The sequence below is a fragment of the Schistocerca piceifrons genome, chromosome 8 (genome assembly GCF_021461385.2).
Source record: "Schistocerca piceifrons isolate TAMUIC-IGC-003096 chromosome 8, iqSchPice1.1, whole genome shotgun sequence".
NCBI classification, from domain to species: domain Eukaryota; kingdom Metazoa; phylum Arthropoda; class Insecta; order Orthoptera; family Acrididae; genus Schistocerca; species Schistocerca piceifrons.
The window spans coordinates 1,039,810-1,065,048 of NC_060145.1; the positions used below are offsets into that span (position 1 = coordinate 1,039,810).

At 41.2% G+C, this 25,239-nt stretch overlaps 1 protein-coding gene across 1 annotated transcript in view; it reads left to right on the forward strand.

Moving 5' to 3' along the window:
* LOC124711819 (odorant-binding protein 59a) overlaps nucleotides 1-25,239 on the forward strand; it is a 195,121-nt gene that overhangs the window by 129,826 nt on the left and 40,056 nt on the right. The window contains exon 5 of the mRNA XM_047242046.1: nucleotides 817-943. Coding sequence (XP_047098002.1) covers nucleotides 817-943 — 127 coding nt within the window. The remainder of the gene's footprint in view (nucleotides 1-816; nucleotides 944-25,239) is intronic.

Consider the following 25,239-nt stretch of genomic DNA (forward strand, 5'->3'; position numbering starts at 1 on the left):
GTGTTAGAATGTTTGTCTTAAAAAAGAAATAAGGGCCAATTTTTGCTCAAGATGATACTGCACACCAAACTGTTAATTTTTCTGAGTTGAAAGAGATTGCATGGAGACAATCTGAGTTTTTGGCAGACCAATATTGGAGGTCCTGCTTATTGTCTAAACCGGAAAGTGAAAGTGGACTTCTTTAAATGTTGTATCATTTTTACAATGGACACTATAAAAATACATGAAAGCCACAGGTTATGTTGTGATTACTTTATTTAATGATGCATTTTGATTTATACATCATCAGATTAATTTGAAATAAAACTGTAAAGAGTCACAATTAACATATAGTGCAGAATATTGCCATTTTGGCTGATGAGATGCCATTTACTTGTCATCTCATCAGCCAAAATGGCAATGTTCTGTGGCCTATCCATTCACCAGAGTTATCAGCTCCAGACTTTTCTCTTGGGATTACTTCATGTTCAAAGTTTTTCTGGAAAATCATTCAAGAACCAGAGATGATTTGATTGAGAAATTTCACCAAGAAATAAACATTCTGATGGAGAAGCTACATGTCATCATGGGCAGATTCACCCTCACTCTCCAATGATGTGTGCAAAATCAAGGTCACCATCTGAGTGATACTACATTCAAAAATAAACTATTAATTTCCACTTAAGAACACTAGATTTGTGTCAAAAAATAAATAAAATTTGTTTAAATATACATTTTGTGCAATTCTTTTAAATCTTTCCATTTGACTGCCTCCCCTGTATATTAGTTGTTATAGTTTGTTTACTAACAAAATTAATTAAACACTATCTTTTGCAGCTGGGAGATGATGCTCTTCCAGATAGATCTGCTGTTGCAAAAGTCATGCTTCGTGGTGTCAAAGATACAGAAGTCAAGGACTTTGTTCAGGAAGCTGTAGAAGACTGCTTTGATCAAGTTGAGTCTGGTAAGGTTGTTATGTTTTGCTTGTATAACCACAAATATTGTTAGTCATTTCATTTTGCAATCTGTAAGTAGTGCTCCTTAAATATGTAATGACTTTTATGTTCTTCAGATTATGCCCTGCATAACATGATCCATGCATTTTATTGCTTTTTCACTTCAGCTTTGTACTTCATAATGGCTATAAAGCTGAAATTCCTGTAGTGTGAAACAACTGAATGTTAAAACATATGGCCAAATGTCAGAAATTTCATTCACAAAGTACTGCACAAGAGTTTTTGTTTTAACTGCATGTGCATATTTTGAAATTACAAGGTGAAGGAACAGTGGGTCAGGATCAGCCTTCAACAGACAAATTCCAACTGCTGCTCATAGACACAGTTAAAAGTAGAGACAACTTGAAACATAGCAAGTTGGACTTGCTCTGTTTGTTTTTATTCTATTCCTTTTAAAAAACTTAATTTTTTTCTTGTCTTTAATCTCATTCTACTTATACACCTATAGTATAGCATATACATATGTACTTACAATTTTAAGCTCTTATTTATGTAACATTATTGATGTCACAATATTCAAACTGCTGATTGAGAAAGCATTATTAGTTTTCTGTTAAACGTTTTTCTTAGAGATAAATTAGTAATTGAAGAGACATCATTAGCAAGTAACTGCCAGAACAGTTTGAGCTAGTAACAGGTTCTGCACAAAAATACCTAATTCAGTATGCAGCCATAGTTTTTCATTTTTCAGAAACCAGTTTCATTTTTCCAGAAACTTGTTCATTTAGAAATTATCTGCAATAGAGTTTGGCCACATCAAAAATTCAGGGCTACTGCATTTTAAGTTCTGTATTTTCCAAAGTTACATGTAAAAGTATGAATGATGCATGAACTGAACTGTCAGTTCACAGTGTTTGCATTTTGCCCACCTCTTGGTATTATGAGTGCAGTGCTTTAACAGAATAATGACAAAGCAAATCAAAAAAATTGTGTATTCAAATATGTAAGATGTTTATCTGTTACAATAGTGTGGCATACATTCTAAAGGAATTATGGAAAAGTACTGCCAAGTAACAGAGAATTGTATGAAAGTATCAAGAATTTAAGAACACTGTATGGCTCCATAAACAGAAAAGTACAGGTCAACCAGGTACATTTCAAACTATGCCATCTGCAGCTCAAGCAACAATTAAAAATGGAAGATTATGAAGGGTTTATTCAATTTTGCATCACACTGCAGGGAGTACTAGAGGGTGAATATTTCACCTCCAACATGGTATTCAGTGATGAAGTAACCTTCTGTTCATCTGTAAAGGTTAATCGTCACATTGTGAGAGTGTGGGGACTGAAAATCATCATGAAATTGTGGTGCATGAAGAAGGTTCACCAAAGATGAATGTTTTCTGTGCAATATTACAAAGCTGTACAGGCCATTTTTCTTCTGTGAGAAGACTGTGATGGATACCTCTTACAGTGATTTTGTTGCAGTTGTGGTTGCTTACACAACTGACTACTGATGCAAGGAATTTCATATTCCAACAAGATGCTGTAGCCCATCATCAGAACACTGATGTTTGTCACGACTTAAACTATGAACTTCCATATTGCTGGACTGGCTGTAGTGATGAAGGCAATGTGGCTCTGTTCCCTAGGCCTCCCACAATGTCTGACCCAGCACCTTGTGACTTTTTCCTTTTGGGTTACCTTCAAGACTGTGTTTATGTAGCCCATCAGCAAAGAACAATGGAACAGCTCAGAGACCTCAACTGTGCCAATGTGATGATCTTTGACACCATGCTGCTACATAAGGTGTGGAACAAATTTGACTACTTCTTAGACATAGGTCATGTGAACAGATGGGCACATATACATCATTTATAGAGCATAAAACACAAACTTGATGAATTTATGGTTCTATTCATGCATCAGTCATATTTTTCTTGTAATACTTTGGAAAATATAGAGCATTGAAATCAAATAAATCATTTATAGAAGCCCTGTACATCCACTGTCTGAGCCCTTAAATTTCTTTGATTCCATGATCTGGCTTTACACTTCTGTTTCCCTAATTTTTCTAAATTGGAAAGTGCCTTTGATTATTTAATGAAGCTCCTAATTAATAATGTGATTAGGTTAACAAAACTACGAACAATGAAGCTTTACATGAAAGTTGGTTGTTTACCACATAGGTATGCAGGATATCATTGAAAAAGTTCATTACACTTTAACACTATTGTAACCAGCTAGCATTTAGTTAAACCAAATTATTTCTAGAGTCAACAGATCAACTCTAATGCTTATTCTCACCTTATAGTTTTACAAACTAATATTAAAATAAAAAATCACAAAATATAATTGCACCAGTCTTTATATACTCTAACCCCACCACTAATCCTCACTTGGTATCGTACAAGCTCACAATCACCATCTCTGTGAAAGTTCAAGGCTACCAACCAACGAGTCAGCTTCTCTATGTCAGTTCCAAGTATTAGCATATATCTTTGTAAGAGTTCAGGATGAGCTACGATATTTTATGACTATCTGAAACCCTCAGCTGCTGACAGGTGTTGTTGATATACCTCGATGTGGACAGCTGAAAATGTGTGCCCCGACCAGGACTCAAACCCGGGATCTCCTGCTTACATGGCAGACGCTATATCCATCTGAGCCACCGAGGACACAGATAGTCATCATTTATTTCAGGGAAAAGCTGCACGGTCATCAACAGTATTCCATTCTTTCGAGAACAGTTACTGTCTTCATATATAGAGCTACAATATTGTTAACATTGCCATGGAAGTCTGCACCCAGCACTCATTGTGTTAACATGTTGTAGTAATTTGTGTTAACTTTCCTTTATTTTTTTACATTAAACTGTTAGTAATTCTCCTTCTGATCACATTTTCATGTCAAAAACATGGAAATCTACATATTTCTTTCAGGTATATGAAAATCTATTGTGTTCACTGACTGTATGATGAAAAACCAATGTTGTGATATTCATCTGTTAGAACTCAATTATAAAAGCACACTGTAAAACTATTGTCACTGTCAGAATGTTTTTACTTTATAGGAAGTGTCTATAGGTGATTGACATTGTATGTGGGGTCTTAAAGTGGTCATTGTGTGTTCACAAGTGATTACAAATGCAAAAAGTAGTCACATTAATTAAATACTGTGTTGTGTCCATTATTAACGTGAGCTTACAGCAAAATGGCAGACATTTAACAGTGAGCTAGCAAGTGTAAGTAAGTAATAATAGGTAATTTATGTTCCAAATTATCCTAACTTTTTAAACTGTTACCGCCTTTCTCAGAGAGAAAAGTGGAACAGGTTGCGGAGCAGATACAGATATCTCAGATCCCAGACTGAGAGGGACCCACTTGTTGTAAAGACAAGGCAAGATGTACATGAAGAGGGATAGGCATCTATAGAATAGGATGTAAAAAAATTTTATAAGTAAGCACTGTGTCATCTTCAGTTGAGGGATGAAAGAACAGAATGAAAAGTAATCAAGTATGATGAGGAGGATAAATGAGATGTTAAATGTGTAGTGGACTTAAGAACTGAGTGGGAAGTGGAAATGGTGCCAACAGAAACCAAAAAGAGAGAGGGAAAAATAAATAGAAAAATTAAAAATGTAATAGAGTAACAAATCTTGTAAATACATATTAAAGAAAAGGTTGTTTGTCAATGGGATACTGAGGTATGTTGTAGAGCACGTTCACACATCCAGTGTACAGAGAGATTAGTACTAGATGTAAGGATACAAATGGCTTATGCAGTGTAGCTAGCATCCAATTTTCTTGATACATGCTGTAGAGCATGCACAGCAACAGGCTACTGGGTGTCCCTAAGGCAGACAGTTATTCTGTGTCCATTCATGCACCCAGCTGGTTTAGTGGTGTTCATTCTTACATAAAAAGCTGTACAGTGAACATGTATTACTTCAGCAACAATATTAGAGGTAGACACATTATAAAGGAAGGAAGAATTTGCTTTTAAGTCTAATCCACAAAAAGGTCATTAAAGACAGTATAAGCTTGGATCGAGAAAGGATGGTGAAGGAAATCAACCATATTATTTCAAAGAAACCATCCAACTATTTGCTTCGAGCAATTTAGAGGAATCATGGAAAACATAAATCTGGATGGCTGGATGGGAATTTTAACTGCCATCCTCTTAAATATGAGTCCAGCATCTTGTACTGTGCCACCTTAGCTATTGGTTACATATGCTGCTGTGTCTTTCCTGTTGTAGGATTTATGAAGGTGGAGCAGGAGTGAGTGTGTGTGAGTAGTTGAACAGAATGGGTTTCACAACATAAATGATTTCAGAGGTAGGAAAATTAGCTGAGGGATAATGGCCAGATTTTGTCATACAGTTTCACTAGGATGTTACACATGTTAGAAGGACAACTGAAGGCCAAAGATGCCTAGCCCCTTCACCTTTCTCTCCCCTCATCCTTAAAGGCAGGCCTCTATCAATCTGGGATTTGAGTTACCTGCACCTCCTTTTAAATCTTCCACAACCTTTCCCTCTTTCATAACCAAGGAACGAATTCAGTGTTTCTTCAAAAACTAGGATAGCTTTTGTTTTTGTCTGTTACAGTACTCATCACTTCTCCAGTCTTCCTTGGCTTCTTCTCTCAATTGGCTTAAACCTTATTATTTGAAGATGTAATCTTTCTCCATTCAGTCTTTCCAGATGTTCATTGCAGTTTCTCCTACTTTTCTTGTATTTTATTAGGGATATTAAATATATTCAGTTTTTCCTTAATATCCATGTTGATTTACTACATTTCTCTCTTGTTTTTAAATTTGAAACTTCTTGTTTTTAATTTATTTTTTTATTTATTGTATGGAAACAACAGAAAACATTGACAGGTACATAAAGTTTAATTTTACGTGCATATCTAGTTAAGTATTTATAATAGAGGGAAACATTCCACGTTGGAAAAATATATCTAAAAACAAAGATGATGTGACTTACCAAACGAAATGACAGGTATACACTTGCACACACACACATATCCATCCACACATATACAGACACAAGCAGAGTGTATACCCGTCCTTTTTTCCCACTAAGGTAAGTCTTTCCGCTCCCGGGATTGGAATGACTCCTTACCCTCTCCCTTAAAACCCACATCCTTTCGTCTTTCCCTCTCCTTCCCTCTTTCCTGGTGAAGCAACCGTTGGTTGCGAAAGCTAGAATTTCTTGTGTGTATGTTTGTGTTTGTTTGTGTGTCTATCGACCTGCCAGTGCTTTTGTTTGGTAAGTCACATCATCTTTGGTTTTAGATATAGTTAAGTATTTACATATACTCTAGTTTTACTTTTTGGCACAAATTGTATACACATTTTTAAATTGTGAAAATTACTAACTTAATATTACTGACTACTTTGACTGATATTATAGCAAGTTAAAAAAGGCAGTTGGTTCATTGACATACTTAAGAGAAGTGTAATGTTTTTATTCTTTACAGCTTTATCTAACTTGGTGTCCAACTTGTAACCATTTCTTCCTTTTTATATTTCTCTATTTTCCAAAGGCTTCTTCAGCTGCTTTCTCAACTGCAGTTTCTATATTTTTCCATACCTTCTCTATTTCTTCTTCTTCTTTCTGTACTAATTTTTTATTAAGATCTGGTACAGATCTCGTATGCTATGTTCATTTAGTAGACACGCTTTGAAGATGCCTTCCTTCATCTTTTCTTCTGACAACTTTTCATTCTTTTTTCCATTTGGTGCACATATCTATTTGAGATATCACAGAAAAATGAACTTAACTTACTCATATTTCCTGTACACTTTCATGTCTCTTGCCTTGCCTTACAGTTTTTTGTTAATGGTAATGAACTGATTAACAGATGTAAATCCTTGAACTGACCATGTGTATTTATGAATATATTTTTTGCAGAAGAAAGAAATTGTTATCTTTAGTTTGTTCATAGAAACAAAATCTCTAAGCAATCTCCCATTGTTATTTATGATGTTTTCTCCCATTATTCCCACAATCCTTAGGAAAGGTTTGTTCTCTACAGTTGTATTTAAATGTTGTGTCAATATTATTGTACGATTATTTTTGTTACACTTATGGGTTTAGTGTTATAGGATTGTCAGATCCAATGATGTACACTACACCACATGTAAAAAGCACTATTTTGCTGCCCGACTGGTCGAATCCTTGTGCAGAAATGGAGGAGCCTGGGGTGGGGATGGTGAATTATGAGGAGCTGGAGTAGTGAACCTGAATGCCTGTTGCGGTATGAAGGACTTTTACTGTTGACGGGTCTGTACCAAGAGGCAAGGGGACAGACTGGAGAACGAGAATGTGGGTCAAGATGTCATTAGGGAAGCTGGCTCATTTGTAGAATACAAACACATTATCAACAGAAAACACTTTATAACTGCAAATGAAATCAGTATTGACATTAACTAGCACTTCTGGAGAGGGGTGACAGAATCTCCACACGAATCATCATTGGCGACGTCACACATTCTGAGGCTGCCCCTGATACGGCACTAAATTCTAACAGGGGAGAGGTAGGGGGCTGCCAATAGGAGGGGGAGTCACCACATGCATCACTCTGTAGGGTGATGTCACACGCACCTGTAGAACTGTCACACAACTGGGAGTAGGTAATGTCACGCATGCGGGAATGGTCGTCAGTCAACCACGGACCGTCGGTAGATACCTCATGCGAGGTGGGTGTAGCAGGAGGTGGGGACCGACTGGGTGGAGTATCAAGCAGTTCTCCTAGAGACGATGCAGGTTTGAGGCAGGAGACAGATACAGTTTGAGGTGTTCCATTAATGAGCACTTCTAATGTATTGTTATGCCACGAGATGACTCTGTGTGGGCCTGAGTGCCAGTCAGACGGTGTCACCTTGCACCGTGATGTGAGCGCACGATGTCAAGTCCTTATACAGGAATACGGGTGGATGTAAGTGCAGCCCAGGAGGGCTCACGTGAATGTTAGTTATTAACTGCTTAACATGCCTGAATAATGTCGAGTCGCACATTTGATCCCGAGAGAGTGGAGGCTTGACTAGCTCTGCTGGAAGTGTGAGGGGTTCTCCGTATAGTCCTTCTGCCAGAGATGTGCCAAGGTCCTCTTTGAATGCAGCCTAAGCACCTAACACTACCCACAGTAGGGTGTCAGCCCACTCGCCTCCATAGCACATTAGTAAAGCTTTAAGCATTTGGTGCCAGCATTCGAGAAGCCCGTTGCTCTGGGGATGGTATGCTGTTGTCCTAAATTGTTTCATCCTGCACAGTTCACAAAGCTACCGGAAGAGGTTGGACTCCAACTGGTGGCCCTGGTCGGTGGTGGTAGAAGCTGGGCAGCCGAAGTGCGAGATCCACATTAATAAAAGGGCTCGGGCCACCGCATTGGCTGTGATAGTAGCGAGGGGAATTACCTCTACCCAATGGATAAACCTGTCAATGGCACACATTATGTAATGAAGGGGCCCGAGGGGGGGAGGGGGGGGGGGGGGGGAGGGCCTAATGATATCAACATATCAATCTGTATGTGTTGAAATCTTTATTTTGCCACGTTGAATGTACCCATGGGGGGCTGTGCATGATGTCCTACTATTGCGCACTGACAAGCCACACACACTCGCACCCAACTGCGACGTTATTTTATCACCCCAGCCAAATGAAATGTTCAGATACGAGATGTATGGTGGTGTGTTTGCCAGGGTGTGCCAAATCATGAATACTATTATAAATGTCCCGGCAGAGAGGGGTGAGAGTCACCGGATGTATGTGTCCTGTTGAAATGTTGCACCAGATGGGTGACGAGAACCCTTAAAGTATCTGTAACTCATGATTGAATCCTGTTTTAGTATCAAGCGCAATGCGGCAAATTCAGTATCATCTGTTTGCAATCTATGGAGTTTGCTGAGGTGCGGTTGTGAAGATAATACCAACACATGAGATTAAAAAAATCAGCAACAATGTTGTCTGCCCCTCTGGTGTAACGTAAGTGATTTGCAAACTGGCATATTAGGTCCATATGATGGAAATGTCTCGGGGATGAGTCCTTGCCTGGTTTGCGGAAAGCATATACGAGCAGTTCGTGGTCGGTAAATACCACGAGATGGCGGACTTCAATATCGTCTTGGAAATATTTGATAGCAGTGTAAATATCGAATAGTTTCCATTCAAAGGTTGACCATTTGTGTTGGGAAGCGGACAGTATGTGGGAGAAAAATCTGAGTGGCTGTACAACAACACTCACAGATTGCTGAAGTACTGCCCCACTGCTGTATCACTAGCATCTGTAGTAAGCGAAATGGGAGCATCAGGGATGGTATGAGCGAGTGCAATGGCTGTCTGTAAGGCTCACTTGAGTTTATCAAATGCACATTGCATGTCTGGAGTCCATGTGACTGCCCAAGACCCTCAAGTGTTACCTGCAAGAGCATCTGTCAGTGGGGCTTCTATGTCAGTGGCATGGGGAATGTGTTTGCGGTAGTAATTTACAGTTCCTAGGAAGCAGCGGAGGCCCTGAAAGTCTTTGAGCAAAGGCACCATACTAATAGTCTTGACCCGTTCCGGTAGGGGGCGGATGCCATCGACAGAAACCACGTGGCTCAGAAAAGTGACACTAGTGTGGCAGAGTTGTGACTAAGCGTCGTTCCCTGTGACACCATTTGCTTGTAATAATTGTAACACTGTATTTAAGTGGAGTTCACATTCCTCGAGTGAGGAAGAAAAAATTAACAAGTTGCACAGGTATGCATACATGAAGTCTGGTTTTCCTACCAACAAGTCAATGAACCGTTGACATGTCTGTGTGGCGTTCTTAAGGCCGAACAGTATAAACAGCTACTCAAACAATCCGAATGGGGTGATGATGGCAGTTTTTTCAACGTCCTCAGGTGCCATTGGCAGTTGGTGGTATGCCTTGTGAAAGTCGATTACACTGAAAATTTGTGCCCAGTGCAGTTGGGAAGCAAAACCTTGAATATTTGGGATGGGATAATTATCTAAAATTGTTCTGGTGTTAAGCACCCAATGGTCACTGCAGAGGCGGAAAGTGTCATTTTACTTAGGCATCAAAGGAATGGGTGATGACCAACTACTAGAAGAAGGGTGAATAGTCTTACTGTCTAAAAGTTCCTGAATAATCACTTTGGTGTGTTTAAGTTTATCCGGGTTTAAATGCCTAGCCTTTGCACACACCAGTAGGTATAGATTCTGTGGACAGTGCCATTTTTGATTGCAAACACCGACGAGGTGATGGACCCACACCCGATGAAGTAGACTAACCTATAATCCACATGCTTGTGTGTCCCAGGCTGGCAGATCAGCAGCAGTGGCAGTGATCCACTGATAGTCCTTGTCATGGAGTTTGGTGGGGTACTTGATGGTGTCACAAACACAGCTTCTGTCCAATAGTAGAAAAGGCATGTGGCATCGTCAGCGGATGCGAAGAGGCAGCACAGGGGCTGTTGTTCTGAAGCTCGTCATTGTGTGATTTAAGAGAGAGCACTGCAATAGCAGATTCAGCTAGCTTGCACAATAGAGTGGAACTCTCAGATGAAAGGGAAGGAATACTGGAACCAGTGGCATAGTCTACCAGGTTAAAGATTAGTGTACCTTGTTGTAGGTTAGGTAAAAGAGCATAGGTTAAGAGAAAATCTACCCCAAGCACGGGTTCATCCACATCGCTGATAATGAAAGTCCACTATAAGCGAGTGTGATGTCTTGCAGTTTAAGGTTTAAATCATTGCGCCATGAGGTTGGATCAAGGAATTATTGGCAGCTTGAAGTCCGGGGCAAGGTTGACACGCGAATTTAGTATGTGCGGAAAAAGGTACAACACTGACCTTGGCCCCCGTGCCAACTAGAAACGAAAGGCAAGACACTGCATCTTTCATGTTCAAGTGTCCTGGAGCATGAGGTAAAGGAGTATTAACAGACAGATAGGTGTCTGTACAATGCAACGTGGCCTGTAGCACCTGAGTGGGGTCGCGGTATTAGTTTGGGAATGTGAATGAGGAACGACAATTCTTAGCCGTGTCACCAAAGCGGGAAGTGATATAACAGCAAGCAGAACAGCAGGTAGCATCATCTGTCAAGCTGCCTGAGGCCAAAGTGGCAGTGAAGTGAGTTGTGTTTGTAGATTCTCCAACAGCGGTGCCACAGTAGGGCTGGTAGGAGAGGAGTTACGGTGGCAGCTGCCAGGCAGCGTTGGGTCCGCGTGCATGTGCGGAGTGAGTCGTGTGCACTCTGTACAGAACGATGGGAACTGCAGTGCAGGTGTGCCAACCCCCGAAGCCTGATGGTCCCCCAGGGGGAGTGGGGGTATGCAGTGGTGGCAGGATGTTGTAAACCTGGTCAGCAATCTTCAGTTTAGTGTCCAGTGGTGCCGAAGTTAGATGGAGAAGGTGAATGTGAACTTCCAGAGGGAGTATGAGCAACCAGATGGTCCAAAGTGTAGCATCCAGCATATGATGTGTGTCAATTGTAACGCAGAGATGATGCCAGAGCTGCAATGGCAAAATGGAAACCAGTGACTCATGACTGATGATGAGGCGGATAGCTTCCTCTGTAGATCTTCGAGATTACTGGGTGTTTGTGTTGTCTTCATCATTTCATCAACATTCCTGAAAGTGGTGGGGATGCACTGAGCAAAGGTTGGGAATTTGTATGGGCACTGATAACCGTGCAGTTGAGAGCCCCACAAACCAAACATCACCACCACCACCACCACCACCACCACCACCACCACCTGTAGATCTGGATAGGCACTTGAGGATGGTGCATCAGGCAAATGCATATTTGTCCATAGCAGGAGGCAAAGCCACAATATCACAGATCAGGTCTGGTTCATCATGGAGGTGACACAGTATGCAAAGAAATTTAGAGTTGTCGTCAGCAACGCATGTAGCTGCAATATGTGGCTGACGATGGCAAACCATGTGTGTGGGTGGTCCTTGTGGAGGGGTGGTAGTTTAGGCCAACAGATAGGGAAGTCTTGGCATAGTGGTTTGTCGGAAACTGTCGCTCTCTGTCTGTAGCTCTGCAGTGTAACTGGCTTGGGTGCAGTAGCGGTGTACCAGTTCACGACACTGTCAGTGGCACACGGCATGGTAGGTGTGGCTGGCTTGGCTGTGGTTGAGAAATCAATGAGTCAGGTGTTTGAGGGAGTAATGCCAACAGGAGTAGAATGGACCAGCATGCAAGAGTCGACTGTAGTCAACCGATGGGCAGAAAATGACAGAGTACAGTTTCTGGGCTCCTTCCCTGTAGGTGCATTAAAATTGTTAAAATCACCTAAAGTTTGCAGAACACATGTGACAGATGCAGCAGGAATGGCGCATGCCATCAGAAACACTCATAAAGCGGACGCTGGTAATGTGGGGGGTAGGGGGGCTGTTACAAAATCTGGATAAACATGAAATTTCCTTCCTGAGCATCTGGCTCAATTTCTAGCACCACTGACCTGGGTGGAAAGTTCACACTGGCGCTTGGGAAATTTGTAAACATAGTCACTGGTGTTCGAGCACATGGTGTCAGCCATTGTTGAGCACCCGGAACACATTGGATGTAAAACGTTCGCATGAAAAACATTCTGTTGGTACAGGACACTGCCACACAATGGCTGATTCCTGTAGGATAACTAAAAGTTATTGTTCATACCCGCACACTTGGCTATGGGAATGTAGAAGCACTGTCCTATTGAGTACAGCTAGTCGGTGTGTTCGGAAACTGTATCAAACTATTGTGAACACAAGGTGGATAATTGAAAATAATGCCGGAGTATCTGTTGGAAAACCTAGTTGGTCTTGTGCAGTGTAGCAGGCAGCAAGTCATCCATTGTGTACTGCACAATGGAATGAGAGTTCATTGTAGCACGTGTGAATACATTCGGGGTCACCAGTATGGGGTTAGTCTTTTAGGATTTCCGGATCCAATGATCTACACTATACCACATGTAATAAGCACTATTTTATTGGTCCGAAGCACATTTATTTGAATATACACATCTTGTTGATTCTCCGTATACACATATTTGACTGATTTGCACTCGATCGCAGACTGCTCACCAAGAGCAAATATGTTGATATGTGACTTGGTCATAGTGGCCACACACTTGTCCAAAATTGATTGCAGTTTGTCATAGAAATACATAGACCTTTCCTCCTCCTCTTCCTCCTCCTCCTCCTCCTCCTCCTCCTCCTCCTACCCCCCTCCTCCCCCCCCCCCCCCCCCCGCCCGCCCCCCGCCCTCCACCCCATCCCCAGGTGAATAAACTGCAATGAAAGTCAGCTTTTGTCTTTTGTCTCTTATCTTTGATAGTTACAAGATATAATTCTTTCATTTACATATCTATACCCTACAATCTTCTTTCCTCACCTCTTATGTATGTAAATCAAAATCCCTTTGTTTACTCTTGGCTGTTTTTTCTGTTCTGCTATATGGCATAAAATATTCTCCTACATACTTGTTCTTGTAGCTTCTACATTCTTTCTGATGTGGAAGCTATGTGTACCTTGACTCACGTTAAATTTTTGCCAACTCTATTTCTTTCTTTGATAAAACTCTGATATTCCATGTTGCTACTTTAATTGTATTAGCTATCCACTTATTCTTAACCTTTCACATTGCCAGTTCATCATTTATGTATCTGCCCTTGAGCCAAGGTTCTCTTGGGTACTAGTAGTAAGCAAGAAGACCCACAGGTCCAGCTTATGAGGGCTGTGCATCTTATAGTGGGGCTGTCATTCTGTGGTCTTCCAACCTGCCTGTTTCCCTTTCATAGGGAAGTGGGCTTCCTTTTGCTTAAGAATACCTCCTATGCTTCACTTATAACTGGAGATGAAAAGTAAAAATGACATGATAAAGACAGGTTTACGGAAGGAGAAAGGGACCAGTAGGTCACTGTAGACCACACTCTGTCTGTTTCCTTCTCTATTCCTATCTGTCTTTTTTCTACTTTTATATATGTTTATCAACAATACTCAGAATTTTGTCTCCTGGATATGAGTACTGGCCAGCCATCCTATCTCTTGGCAAATTTATAGATTTATCAAGCAAATTTCCCCTTTGATATAATATATTTTGTTAGTCCACTAGTACTTGAGTAGTGTAAGGATGTGAAACAAGAAAAAAATTATGGTTTTTGTAGAGTTGAAACTTACTTCAACACATCTTTTCAAGGCCTGTAAGGAACAAACAAATTTAATCAAAAAATGAAATGAACGAACAAAGAAGATGCATCAAAACAATTACTACATGCTTTAAATTTGCCATCGCAGTGAGTTGTAGATAGTAATACTTCCATGGCTTATGCATTTTTATACGAGTTAGATTCTTTAGATCACAATGGAGGCCACCTATCTTCTTGTTTATGTTCACATTAGATTTGATTAATTTCATTTTGTGTAGTATTGTCAATCACAAATGCTCATGATAACATACACTCTCTGAATACCAGAAGTTATCCCTACAGCTGCCTTATTTTTCTTCATCTTGGTGAAGTGTAAGTTGGGACTGCAGTGTATCATTATTATTGGATATTGATTATAGGAAATCAGATTTGTTCTTTATGCAATTACTTCATTTAAATCTTTTCTCATCCATTGGATCAGGTTTGGGATATCCAAATCATTCTCAGATGCCTGAAAACATTGTGGCAACTGGCACACAACTTTAGTTGCAGGTGTGAGTTATGGATCTGGAGCAATGTAACTCATTTTAGCTCTATATAGCTACAAAAGTTCATAATGGTCTATTGTAAATTGCTGCCAAGTATGATTAATTTGGTTCCAAAGTAAGTCTTTCACCTTACTGTGTAGAATAAAATTTTTTCCTCAACACTCCATAATATACCATCCACATAAGTGGTACCGTTAGTGAGTATTTTATGGAGTCTTTGAATATTTTAGGTTGGGGCATTAGTTGGTAGCATTTTTGTTTTGCATGTTGGTATTCTGGTTGCTGTGGGTTTATTTACGTGCTGCAATTTTTTATTTGTAGTTCATTGTTGCTATTTAAGTTTACATATTGTCAATTTGTCATTTGGTGATAGTGAATGGAGCTGTGGTTGCTAGAAAATGAAGTGCCAAGTAGAGAAATTAGAACATTTCTGACATATTCTTCTGTTTGAGTTAGAGAGGTGACAGCATTGGAGGCAGCTAGAAATATTAGCACCATGTATGCGGAAAATGCCATTAGACTGAAGGAATGATTTAGGTTCCCTTCTATGCTTCTAAGTGGTATACATGCCTGTAGCAGTGCTCTAACTATGAAAGATAAAAATAAATAATGGGACATGCTATAAGAGCTGCATGAGCTGGTTCAGATATACAGGGTGATTCAAAAAGAATACCACAACTTTAGGAATTTAAAACTCTGCAACGACAAAAGGCAGAGCTAAGCACTATCTGTCGTCGAATTAAGGGAGCTATAAAGTTTCATTTAGTTGTACATTTGTTCGCTTGAGGCGCTGTTGACTAGGCATCAGCGTCAGTTGATGCTAAGATGGCAACCGCTCAACAGAAAGCTTTTTGTGTTATTGAGTACGGCAGAAGTGAATCGACGACAGTTGTTCAGCGTGCATTTCGAACGAAGTATAGTGTTAAACCTCCTGATAGGTGGTGTATTAAATGTTGGTATAAACAGTTTACAGAGAATGGGTGTTTGTGCAAAGGGAAAAGTTCTAGACAGCCAAGAACGAGTGATGAAAATGTAGCACGCATCCAGCAAGCATTTGTTCGCAGCCCAGGAAAATTGACTCGCAGAGCTAGCAGAGAGCTGCAAATTCCACAATTTCAGCAGGATGGAGCGCCACCACATTGGCACTTATCTGTCTGTATCTACCTGAATGTCAACTACCCGAGGCGATCGATCGGCCGCCAGACAGCCCGTGACAGAGCACTTCATCACTGGCCTCCAAGAAGCCCTGATCTTACCCCCTGCGATTTTTTCTTATGGGGGAATGTTAAGGATATGGTGTTTTGGCCACCTCTCCCAGCCACCATTGATGATTTGAAACGAGAAATAACAGCAGCTATCCAAACTGTTACGCCTGATATGCTACAGAGAGTGTGGAACGAGTTGGAGTATCGGGTTGATATTGCTCGTGTGTCTGGAGGGGGCCATATTGAACATCTCTGAACTTGTTTTTGAGTGAAAAAAACCTTTTTAAATACTCTTTGTAATGATGTATAACAGAAGGTTATATTATGTTTCTTTCATTAAATACACATTTTTAAAGTTGTGGTATTCTTTTTGAATCACCCTGTATTATTCCTAAAAGCTAAGAACTACAGTAAATTTAATGACTTACTACCTCTCAATCAAGGAATGCCATCACTCTTGGTGGAGTCTTTGGACAGGATGGATTATAGATGTCATACAGCCTTTGTTTGGTGTCATCTGACAGCACAGGAAAACCCGTTTCAGTGGCACACTTTGCAGTAAAGGGGGTGCCAAAATGTTCGAGGATGGAATGATAATAAACCCGCCTAGTTCTGCTGGTGAACATTGCACTTCACTCCACTATTTACACCACACTGCATGCAATATTCCATGTGCTGATACCAGGGGGAAGAACCAGACATCTAACAACAGGGTTCATACAGCCACAGTCAATGTTAGCCCTCAAGGGAATGCGGCTTGGGCAGGTGATGTGAAAAACATTGTAGCACTCCTCTTGTTAAACGAAGTCTGCCAAAACACTGACACTGGATGTGGAGTAAGAATCCTGCTGTTTGTGCATATTTCAGCAAAGTGTGGCAGATGAGCTGCTGAGGTCACAGCTGAGATGTGCCTCATCAAAGTGGAAGAAGAGACTGTTCGAGTGATGGGTTGGCATGCACTACATCCGGAAAGTGTGACCATCTAAGTTCTACCTCTGGCAGAAGTAACCAGCGAGGGAGTTCGGGGTTGCAGTAGCACCTCGGCTTGCAGGTACTTCACTGATCATTGGTTTTTAGTCTGTGCAGCCTATCAACAGCTGCAATAGGTGGAAGTGACAGAACCTGTTGCCACAGGACAGAGCACAGCAAGAAAATGGTTTCCTCATTTCATGGAGGATCGTTGTGATATTAGTGGCTCTCTACATTCAGGGAAACCCTTGCAGTTTGATGAAGATCGTTTAAACACAGCAACCCACAATGATCAACGTCAGCATACTCAATAACCGGCAGAAGTGATGAACTGTCATCACTCCACCATCGTATGACATTTGCATGCAATGGGGAAGGTTCAAAAATTGGGTATAAGGGTAGCACATGCTCTAAGCCAAAATCACAAAAATCAGTGGGTGATCATATGGGCATCCCTGGTTGCTCATCATCAATTGAACTGTGAACTACACTCACCATTCCTGTTCTGTATCATTGCTGGTGACAAGAAATGGTGTCTTTATGCTAACAAAAGAAAAATAAAGGAATCACTTAGCCCAAATAATACAGCAGTTTGCTGTACAAAGACTTGCAACACATCCACAAAAGAAAATGTTATGCATCTGGTGGAATGGCGATAGTGTAGTATACTGTGCACTGCTTCCTTGAGGCGTGACCATCACTGCTGGCATTTATTGTGAACAACTGAGACATCTTGCAGGTGCAACCCAAGAACAACGATCAAGAAGACTGCATTATGTGATGCTGCTCCATGATAATGTCCACCCACATACTGCTATACTGGCAAGGCTTGGTTTGGACAGCCATTCTGCACCCACCTTATTCATCCAATCATGCGCCCTCACATTTTCACGTTTCCTGCTCTCTATCAAACAGCCATCAAGGAACTTCCTTTCTGAATGAAAATGTACTCCTAACATGGCGCAATGAGTTCTTTGCCTCAAAACCACACGATTTCTATATTCGCTAAACTGAAAAGTTATCCCAGCATTGGCAGACTGTTTTAAGTAGTGAGTGAGCATACATTATTGATAACTAAAGTCTCTTTTATATGTATCTGTAGTGTTTAATAAACTTTTGGAGAAGTGCTACAAACTTATGCACTAAGCCAGTATCGAACTGGCAAAAAAATTTTAAGGTACGAGCTCTTTTGCATTTTACATTGTAGTCATATGAAAAGAACCAGTTTTGTGAGCATGATGAAGACCGTGTATGCGGTGCTTAATAAGCTAGATTACATTCCTGCATTGTGGCAAAGCAGGCAAAGGAAGCAAAGAGCCCAGATGGCAACTTAAAGATGAGTTTGGCATCTCTTTGCCCTGCTCAGAAGCTTACAGATAGAATGCTACTAACTGGGTGGAATTTACTCTGCGCTTTCTCTGCCAGGATACATACTACAAAGGACAAATGAAGTTTTAATCTGCCAGGAAGTTTCATATCAGCGCACACTCTGCTGCAGAGTGAAAATCTCATTCTGGAAACATCCCCCAGGCTGTGGCTAAGCCATGTCTCTGCAGTATCCTTTCTTTCAGGAGTGCTTGTTCTGCAAGGTTCACAGGAGAGCTTCTGTAAAGTTTGGAAGGTAGGAGACGAGATACTGGCAGAAGTAAAGCTGTGAGTACCAGGCGTGAGTCGTGCTTTGGTAGCTCAGATGGTAGAGCACTTGCCCCCGAAAACCATATATCCTGTTGCTTTCTAGTTCACCTTTATCTCTCCCCATATATTTTTATTTTCGTTTTCATTTCAGCCTCATATTACACTTTCCATCTTCTAATACCATGTCACCCTCACAACATCCCCACAATGACCCCATTAAGTTTTATTTACATTCCCTCCGCAAACATGCCTTTGCCCTAGCCAGATTATGATCCCATATTTTATTTACTCAGTCTTGTTTGACATTTGGCATTACCCCCAAAGGCCTCACACTTAAAGTTCCGATCTCTGGCTGTAACCCTTCTTTCCATCAGTCCCTATACCAGTTCCAAACTGAACAATCCATTGCCCTCACCCACCTAATCCTTCACTTACACATCAACTCAGCCAATGAACACACCCGTCAACTCCTATCCTCAATAAAAGTCCTGAATCTTTCCTCTCCCACATCCACACCGGCTGTTCAGAGCATCCTCCTACAGGCCAACCGCAAATTAGAACGGCATGCCACCCTCCACCTCAAAAAACTACCCAATCTCCTGCTTTCCCACCTCCGGAAAGGCAACTCACTCACCCTTCACAACTTTTCCAGCAAACCTCAGCCTCCTCTCATTGCACACAGACCCAGTCTCTCTCATCTACTCAATCTCGCACTTCCAGCTCCACTCCCACCAAAACCTCAAAATTCTAATCAACACAATCTGGAACCACAACACCCTAATTCGGTAGTTAACCTTTCCTCCAAACCTCTCTCCCAATCCGAAACCTCTGTCCTATCCAAAGGCCTCACCTTCAGCCCTACTCCCAGATTCAACCAAACAGCCCTCGTCAAAGATTTACTGTCCTACACTCATACTCTCTGCTGGAAATATCACTTTTCCACGAAGAAAAATGATCCTAATCCTACTCCTAATGATCCAACTCCCCAATACATTATCCAAATTGAACCCTGCCAGGAACAGTTCCATCCTCCGTCACAGCGAGACCCACCTCCCCTTCCTCAAAATCACCCTCTCCAAATCTTCCATGAATTTCTGACTTCCAGCCTTGCCTTTCAATCCTTCTTAAAAAACATTAATCCTACTCCCAACATCACTACTGCTGAAGCCCAGGCTATCTGTGATCTGAAGGCTGACCGATCCATCGTCATTCTTCCGGCTGACAAGGGTTCCATGACTGTGGTAGTAGATCGTTGGGAGTATGTGGCTGAGGGACTGTGTCAGCTTTCAGACAACACTACATACAAAGTTTGCCAAGGTAATCCCATTCCTGATGTCCAGGTGGAGCTTCAAAGAATCCTCAGAACCTTAGGCCCCCTACAAAACCTTTCACCTGACTCCATCAACCTCCTGACCTCACCAACACCCCGCACCCCTACCTTCTACCTTCTTCCTAAAATTCACAAACCCAATCATCCAGGCCGCCCCATTGTAGCTGGTTACCAAGCCCCCACAGAACGTATTTCTGCCTATGTAGATCAACACCTTCAACCCATTACATGCAGTCTCCCATCCTTCATCAAAGACACCAACCACTTTCTCGAATGCCTGGAATCCTTACCCAATCTGTTACCCCCGGAAACCATCCTTGTAACCATTGATGCCACTTCCTTATACACAAATATTCTGCACGTCCAGGGTCTCGCTGTGATGGAGCACTTCCTTTCACGCCGATCACCTGCCACCCTACCTAAAACCTCTTTCCTCATTACCTTAGCCAGCTTCATCCTGACTCACAACTTCTTCACTTTCGAAGGCCAGACATACCAACAATTAAAGGGAACAGCCATGGGTATCAGGATGGCCCCCTCGTATGCTAACCTATTTATGGGTCACTTAGAGGAAGCCTTTTTGGTTACCCAGGCCTGCCAACCCAAAGTTTGGTACAGATTTATTGATGGCACCTTCAGGATCTGGACTCACAGTGAAGAAGAACTCCAGAATTTCCTCTCCAACCTCAACTCCTTTGGTTCCATCAGATTCACCTGGTCCTACTCCAAATCCCATGCCACTTTCCTTGACGTTGAACTCCATCTGTCCAATGGCCAGCTTCACACATCCGTCCACATCAAACCCACCAACAAGCAACAGTACCTCCATTATGACAGCTGCCACCCATTCCACATCAAACGGTCCCTTCCCTACAGCCTAGGTCTTCATGGCAAATGAATATGCTCCAGTCTGGAATCCCTGAACCATTACACCAACAACCTGAAAACAGCTTTTGCATCCCGCAACTATCCTCCCGATCTGGTACAGAAGCAAATTACCAGAGCCACTTCCTCATCCCCTCAAACCCAGAACCTCCCACAGAAGAACCCCAAAAGTGCCCCACTTGTGACAGGATACTTTCCGGGACTGGATCAGACTCTGAATGTGGCTCTCCAGCAGGGATACAACTTCCTCAAATCCTGCCCTGAAATGAGATCCATCCTTCATGAAATCCTCCCCACTCCACCTAACCTTCGCAACCTCTTGGTTCAAATCCCCAAACCACCTTCCCTACCCTCAGGCTCCTACCCTTGTAACCGCCCCTGTTGTAAAACCTGTCCCATGCACCCTCCCACCACCACCTACTCCAGTCCTGTAACCCGGAAGGTGTACACGATCAAAGGCAGAGCCATGTGTGAAAGCACCCACGTGATTTACCAACTGACCTGCCTACACTGTGAAGCCTTCTATGTGGGAATGACCAGCAACAAACTGTCCATTCGCATGAATGGACACAGGCAGACAGTGTTTGTTGGTAATGAGGATCACCCTGTGGCTATACATGCCTTGGTGCACGGCCAGCACATCTTGGCACAGCGTTACACCGTCTGGGTTATCTGGATACTTACCACTAACACCAAACCTGTCAGAACTCCGGAGATGGGAACTTGCCCTTCAGTATATCCTCTCCTCTCGTTACCCACCAGTCCTCAACCTCTGCTAATTTCAAGTTGCTGCCACTCATACCTCACCTGTCATTTGACAACATCTTTGCCTCTGTACTTCCGCCTCGACTGACATCTCTGCCCAAACTCTGTGCCCATACAAATGTCTGCTTGTGTCTGTGTATGTGTGGATGGATCTGTGTGTGTGTGTGAGAGTGTATACCTGTCCTTTTTTCCCCCCTAAGGTAAGTCTTTCTGCTCCCAGGATTGGAATGACTCCTTACCCTCTTCCTTAAAACCCACAGCCTTTCGTCTTTCCCTCTCCTTCCCTCTTTCCTGACGAAGCAACCGTTGGTTGCGAAAGCTAGAATTTTGTGTGTATGTTTGTGTTTGTTTGTGTGTCTATCGACCTGCCAGCGCTTTCGGTTGGTAAGTCACATCATCTTTGTTTTAGATATATATCTAAAATATATGGTTGGATATGGGTGTGTGTGCAAGTGTATACCTGTACCTTTTTCCCCCTTAGGTAAGTCTTTCCGCTCCCGGGATTGGAATGACTTCTTACCCTCTCCCTTAAAACCCACTTCCTTTTGTCTTCCCCTCTCCTTCCCTCTTTCCTGATGAGGCAACAGTTTGTTGCGAAAGCTTGAATTTTGTGTGTATATCCCAGTTTTATCCCATTGTAAAATATACTTTTTGCGTCTTTGCCTTGTTCTTTCTATCTAGATGGAGGTGGTGACAAGCTCTTGTTTCATGGTCATGTATTAGGCTGTTTGTGTTGTACATGTTGAGATTTTTCTTATTGAACATTATGTTCTGAAAGATATACTCACAAGAAACAGTTAGAATTCCTAGCTTTCTAAATAATTCTAGACAGTGGGCCCTGTTGTAGCTATTTGTTATTATCCTTATGGCTCTTTTTGTACTTTGAACACAGTTTGTATGTTACTGGCACTTGTTCCCAAAACATGATCCCATAGCTGAGGACTGAGTGTAGATATCCGTAATATGTTATTTTAAGACAGGTATTATTGCATACTGGTGCAAGGATTCTAAGAGCATAGCATGCTGTGGATAATTTCTTTGCCAAAATGTTGACATGGTTTGTCCATTTCAGTTGGCTGTCTACATTCATCCCTAAGAATTTGGTACTTGTTACACATTCTAATTCATTATTATTAACTTTTATTCTAGTGGCATTGTGTTTTTTGTTCAATTGGAAGTTAATATAGTTAGTTTTCTTTACATTTAGGGTTACTTTATTTTTTAATGACCAGTTGTGGACATCATTGAGAGCCACGTTTGCTCTTTCTGACAGTTGTGTTGCATTTTCACCTGTTATTACTATGTTGCTGTCATCAGCAAAAAGTACTTTTTCGCCATGTCTGATACTTTGTGGGAAGTCGTTAAAGTATATAAGAAACAATATTGGGCCTAATACACTTCCCTGTGGGACGCCTATATTCACATTTTCTGGGTCAGATAGGTGTTTTATAAGGGAATTGTTTGAAACTTGTGATATCTCAACTCGTTGAACTCTGTTTTCCAAGTATGACTTGAACCACTTCTTTGTCACACCTCTTATTCCTATTTGCCCTAATTTATGAAGTAAGATTTTGTAGTCAACTGTATCAAAGACCTTGGACAAGTCTAAAAAGATACCACTTACATTTTCACCTTTGTCCAGTGCTTCTAAAATTACTTTAGTGAACTGTGCTATAGCATATTGTGTGCCTTTTCCGGGCCTAAAACCAAATTGGTCATTGGAAAGAAGATTATATTTATTCAGGTAATTTAGCAGTCTCTTTTTGACTAGTATTTCTATTATTTTAGAAATGATAGACAGTATAGAGATTGGCCTGTAGTTCTCTACATTTTCCACATCTCCGTTTTTAAGGATAGGTATAACTTTTGCTTGTTTTAGGTACTCCGGAAAGTATCCAGATTCGAAAGATTCATTAATTATGTCTGTCAATGGGCCCTTTATGGAGTCTATACAATCTTTAATTACGCAGACTGGGATTTCATCAAGTCCTACTGAAGTTCTATTTTTTAGTTGGTGTACTACTAGTGCCACTTCCCTTTCTGTAGTTGGCAAGAGCACCATTGAGTTTGTTGGCTGGTTCTGAGTAGGTAAATCATACGTATCTGGAAATTTCTGCTGTAATTTTTTTGCAATACTACTGAAATATGAGTTTACAAAATCAGCTAATTTTTTAGGGTTACCTACTGGTACATCTTTGTTTTTAATAGGTGAATTGAGGTCCTTTTTAGCAGAATTAGATGTTTCCTGTTTGACGATGTTCCAGGCTGCTTTGCTCTTGTTTTCAGCTTCAAGTAATATTTTGTTGTTTGAAAGTTTTTTTGTGGCTAGCAACACCTTTCTGGGTTAGATTGATTATTTTTTATGGAGTTGAGATATCTAAGAGTTTCTGAGGATTTTTTGATACCTGTAGTCACCCACTGATTTCTCTTTGTAGTTTTAATTTGATAAAGAGTTTTGGGAAACATTTCTTCAAATCTGAGTTTAAAAATTGGCATGAACTTGATAAATTTCTGATTTGCATTGGTTTCTGCATAGACTTTGCGACCGAACCGCCGAATCTTTCCATCAGTAAATGGGGTATGTTCTCAAGTGACTCCGTTGTATTAACCCCTCCACTGACAGAATGACCCGCTTCCTACTTCCGTATGTATAAAGCCAATACGGACTTGTAGCTGTCACGCCTTTGCGCTTACTGCTACGTATTTTAACCGTAAATAGCTCAGACCTAATGGTAAGAGTTAGTAGTGAATTCTGGCGTTATTAATCTTTGAAGGCAGCACAGCTGCCACAAGCTCAGCTCACTTTTACTCCACTCATACCCTTGCCATTACACCACATTAACTAGGTGCTACATGGACCTTGCTAAATTCACTTGCGTATACATTTTTGACCGTTACTCGCCAGTATTTACCTATTGGATTAGTACACTCCTAACCGGACTATTTCTCAAAGAGCTGTGATGATTGAACGGGTTCGATCCATGGCCTACAGTGCCCTACAGTTCACACGGTAACACTGCCTACCTGACCCACTTAACTTGGTAGTGAGCTTATGTATCCAATCACCACTGCTAGCAGCAGTAGATAGTCCTATCAGCACGACGAGAGCAGCAGACTTACCGTCGAATCCTCCTGAAAATACTTATAACTACGGTCGCCAGCTCTGAAGGAGCAAAAGAATAAATCAATTTTTTGGCTCGTTTCAAAGGGAAACGGCTTGAGTTGAATTTAAACTTAATTCTGAATATTACTCTTTCTGATCATTCTAGGTGATTCTACAAAGCAAATACTCTCTCAATTTCTGTGAGTTGGCTTGGTAATTACCACCAAGACAATTTATGCAACTTAGGTTAACAAAATTCTATCCTTCAAGTTATTTAATGATTTTGGGATATTACTCTTTGGACAATTGCTATAGAATTAGTTAAGTGACTTTACTTGAAAGGTTACTCAGAAAATTTTAAGTAACTATAAATAGGCGACTCATTCTGGTGTGACCATTGCTCTTTTCTACATTCTTAAACGCTAAAGTATTCTACAACCAAAAGAATTGTAAATGAAAGAGGCGATGGTGGCCTCAGTCTGATTTCACTACACTATGTTTCAGGTTACTACACTTTACAATGAACAACATGCGTCGTAATTATACTCATTACTATATTCTGTCCTCTGCACTTGCACAAAAGAAAACTGGTATTCTCCTTTTACATGTATACAAAGTTCGACTTAACAATTTCAAGCAGTCTTGCCTTGGGTAGACGTGTCGGTGCTGGTGGTGGGATGCATGTGGCTACCGCAGCTCTTCACGCCTCATGCCCTTAATGGCGGCTGG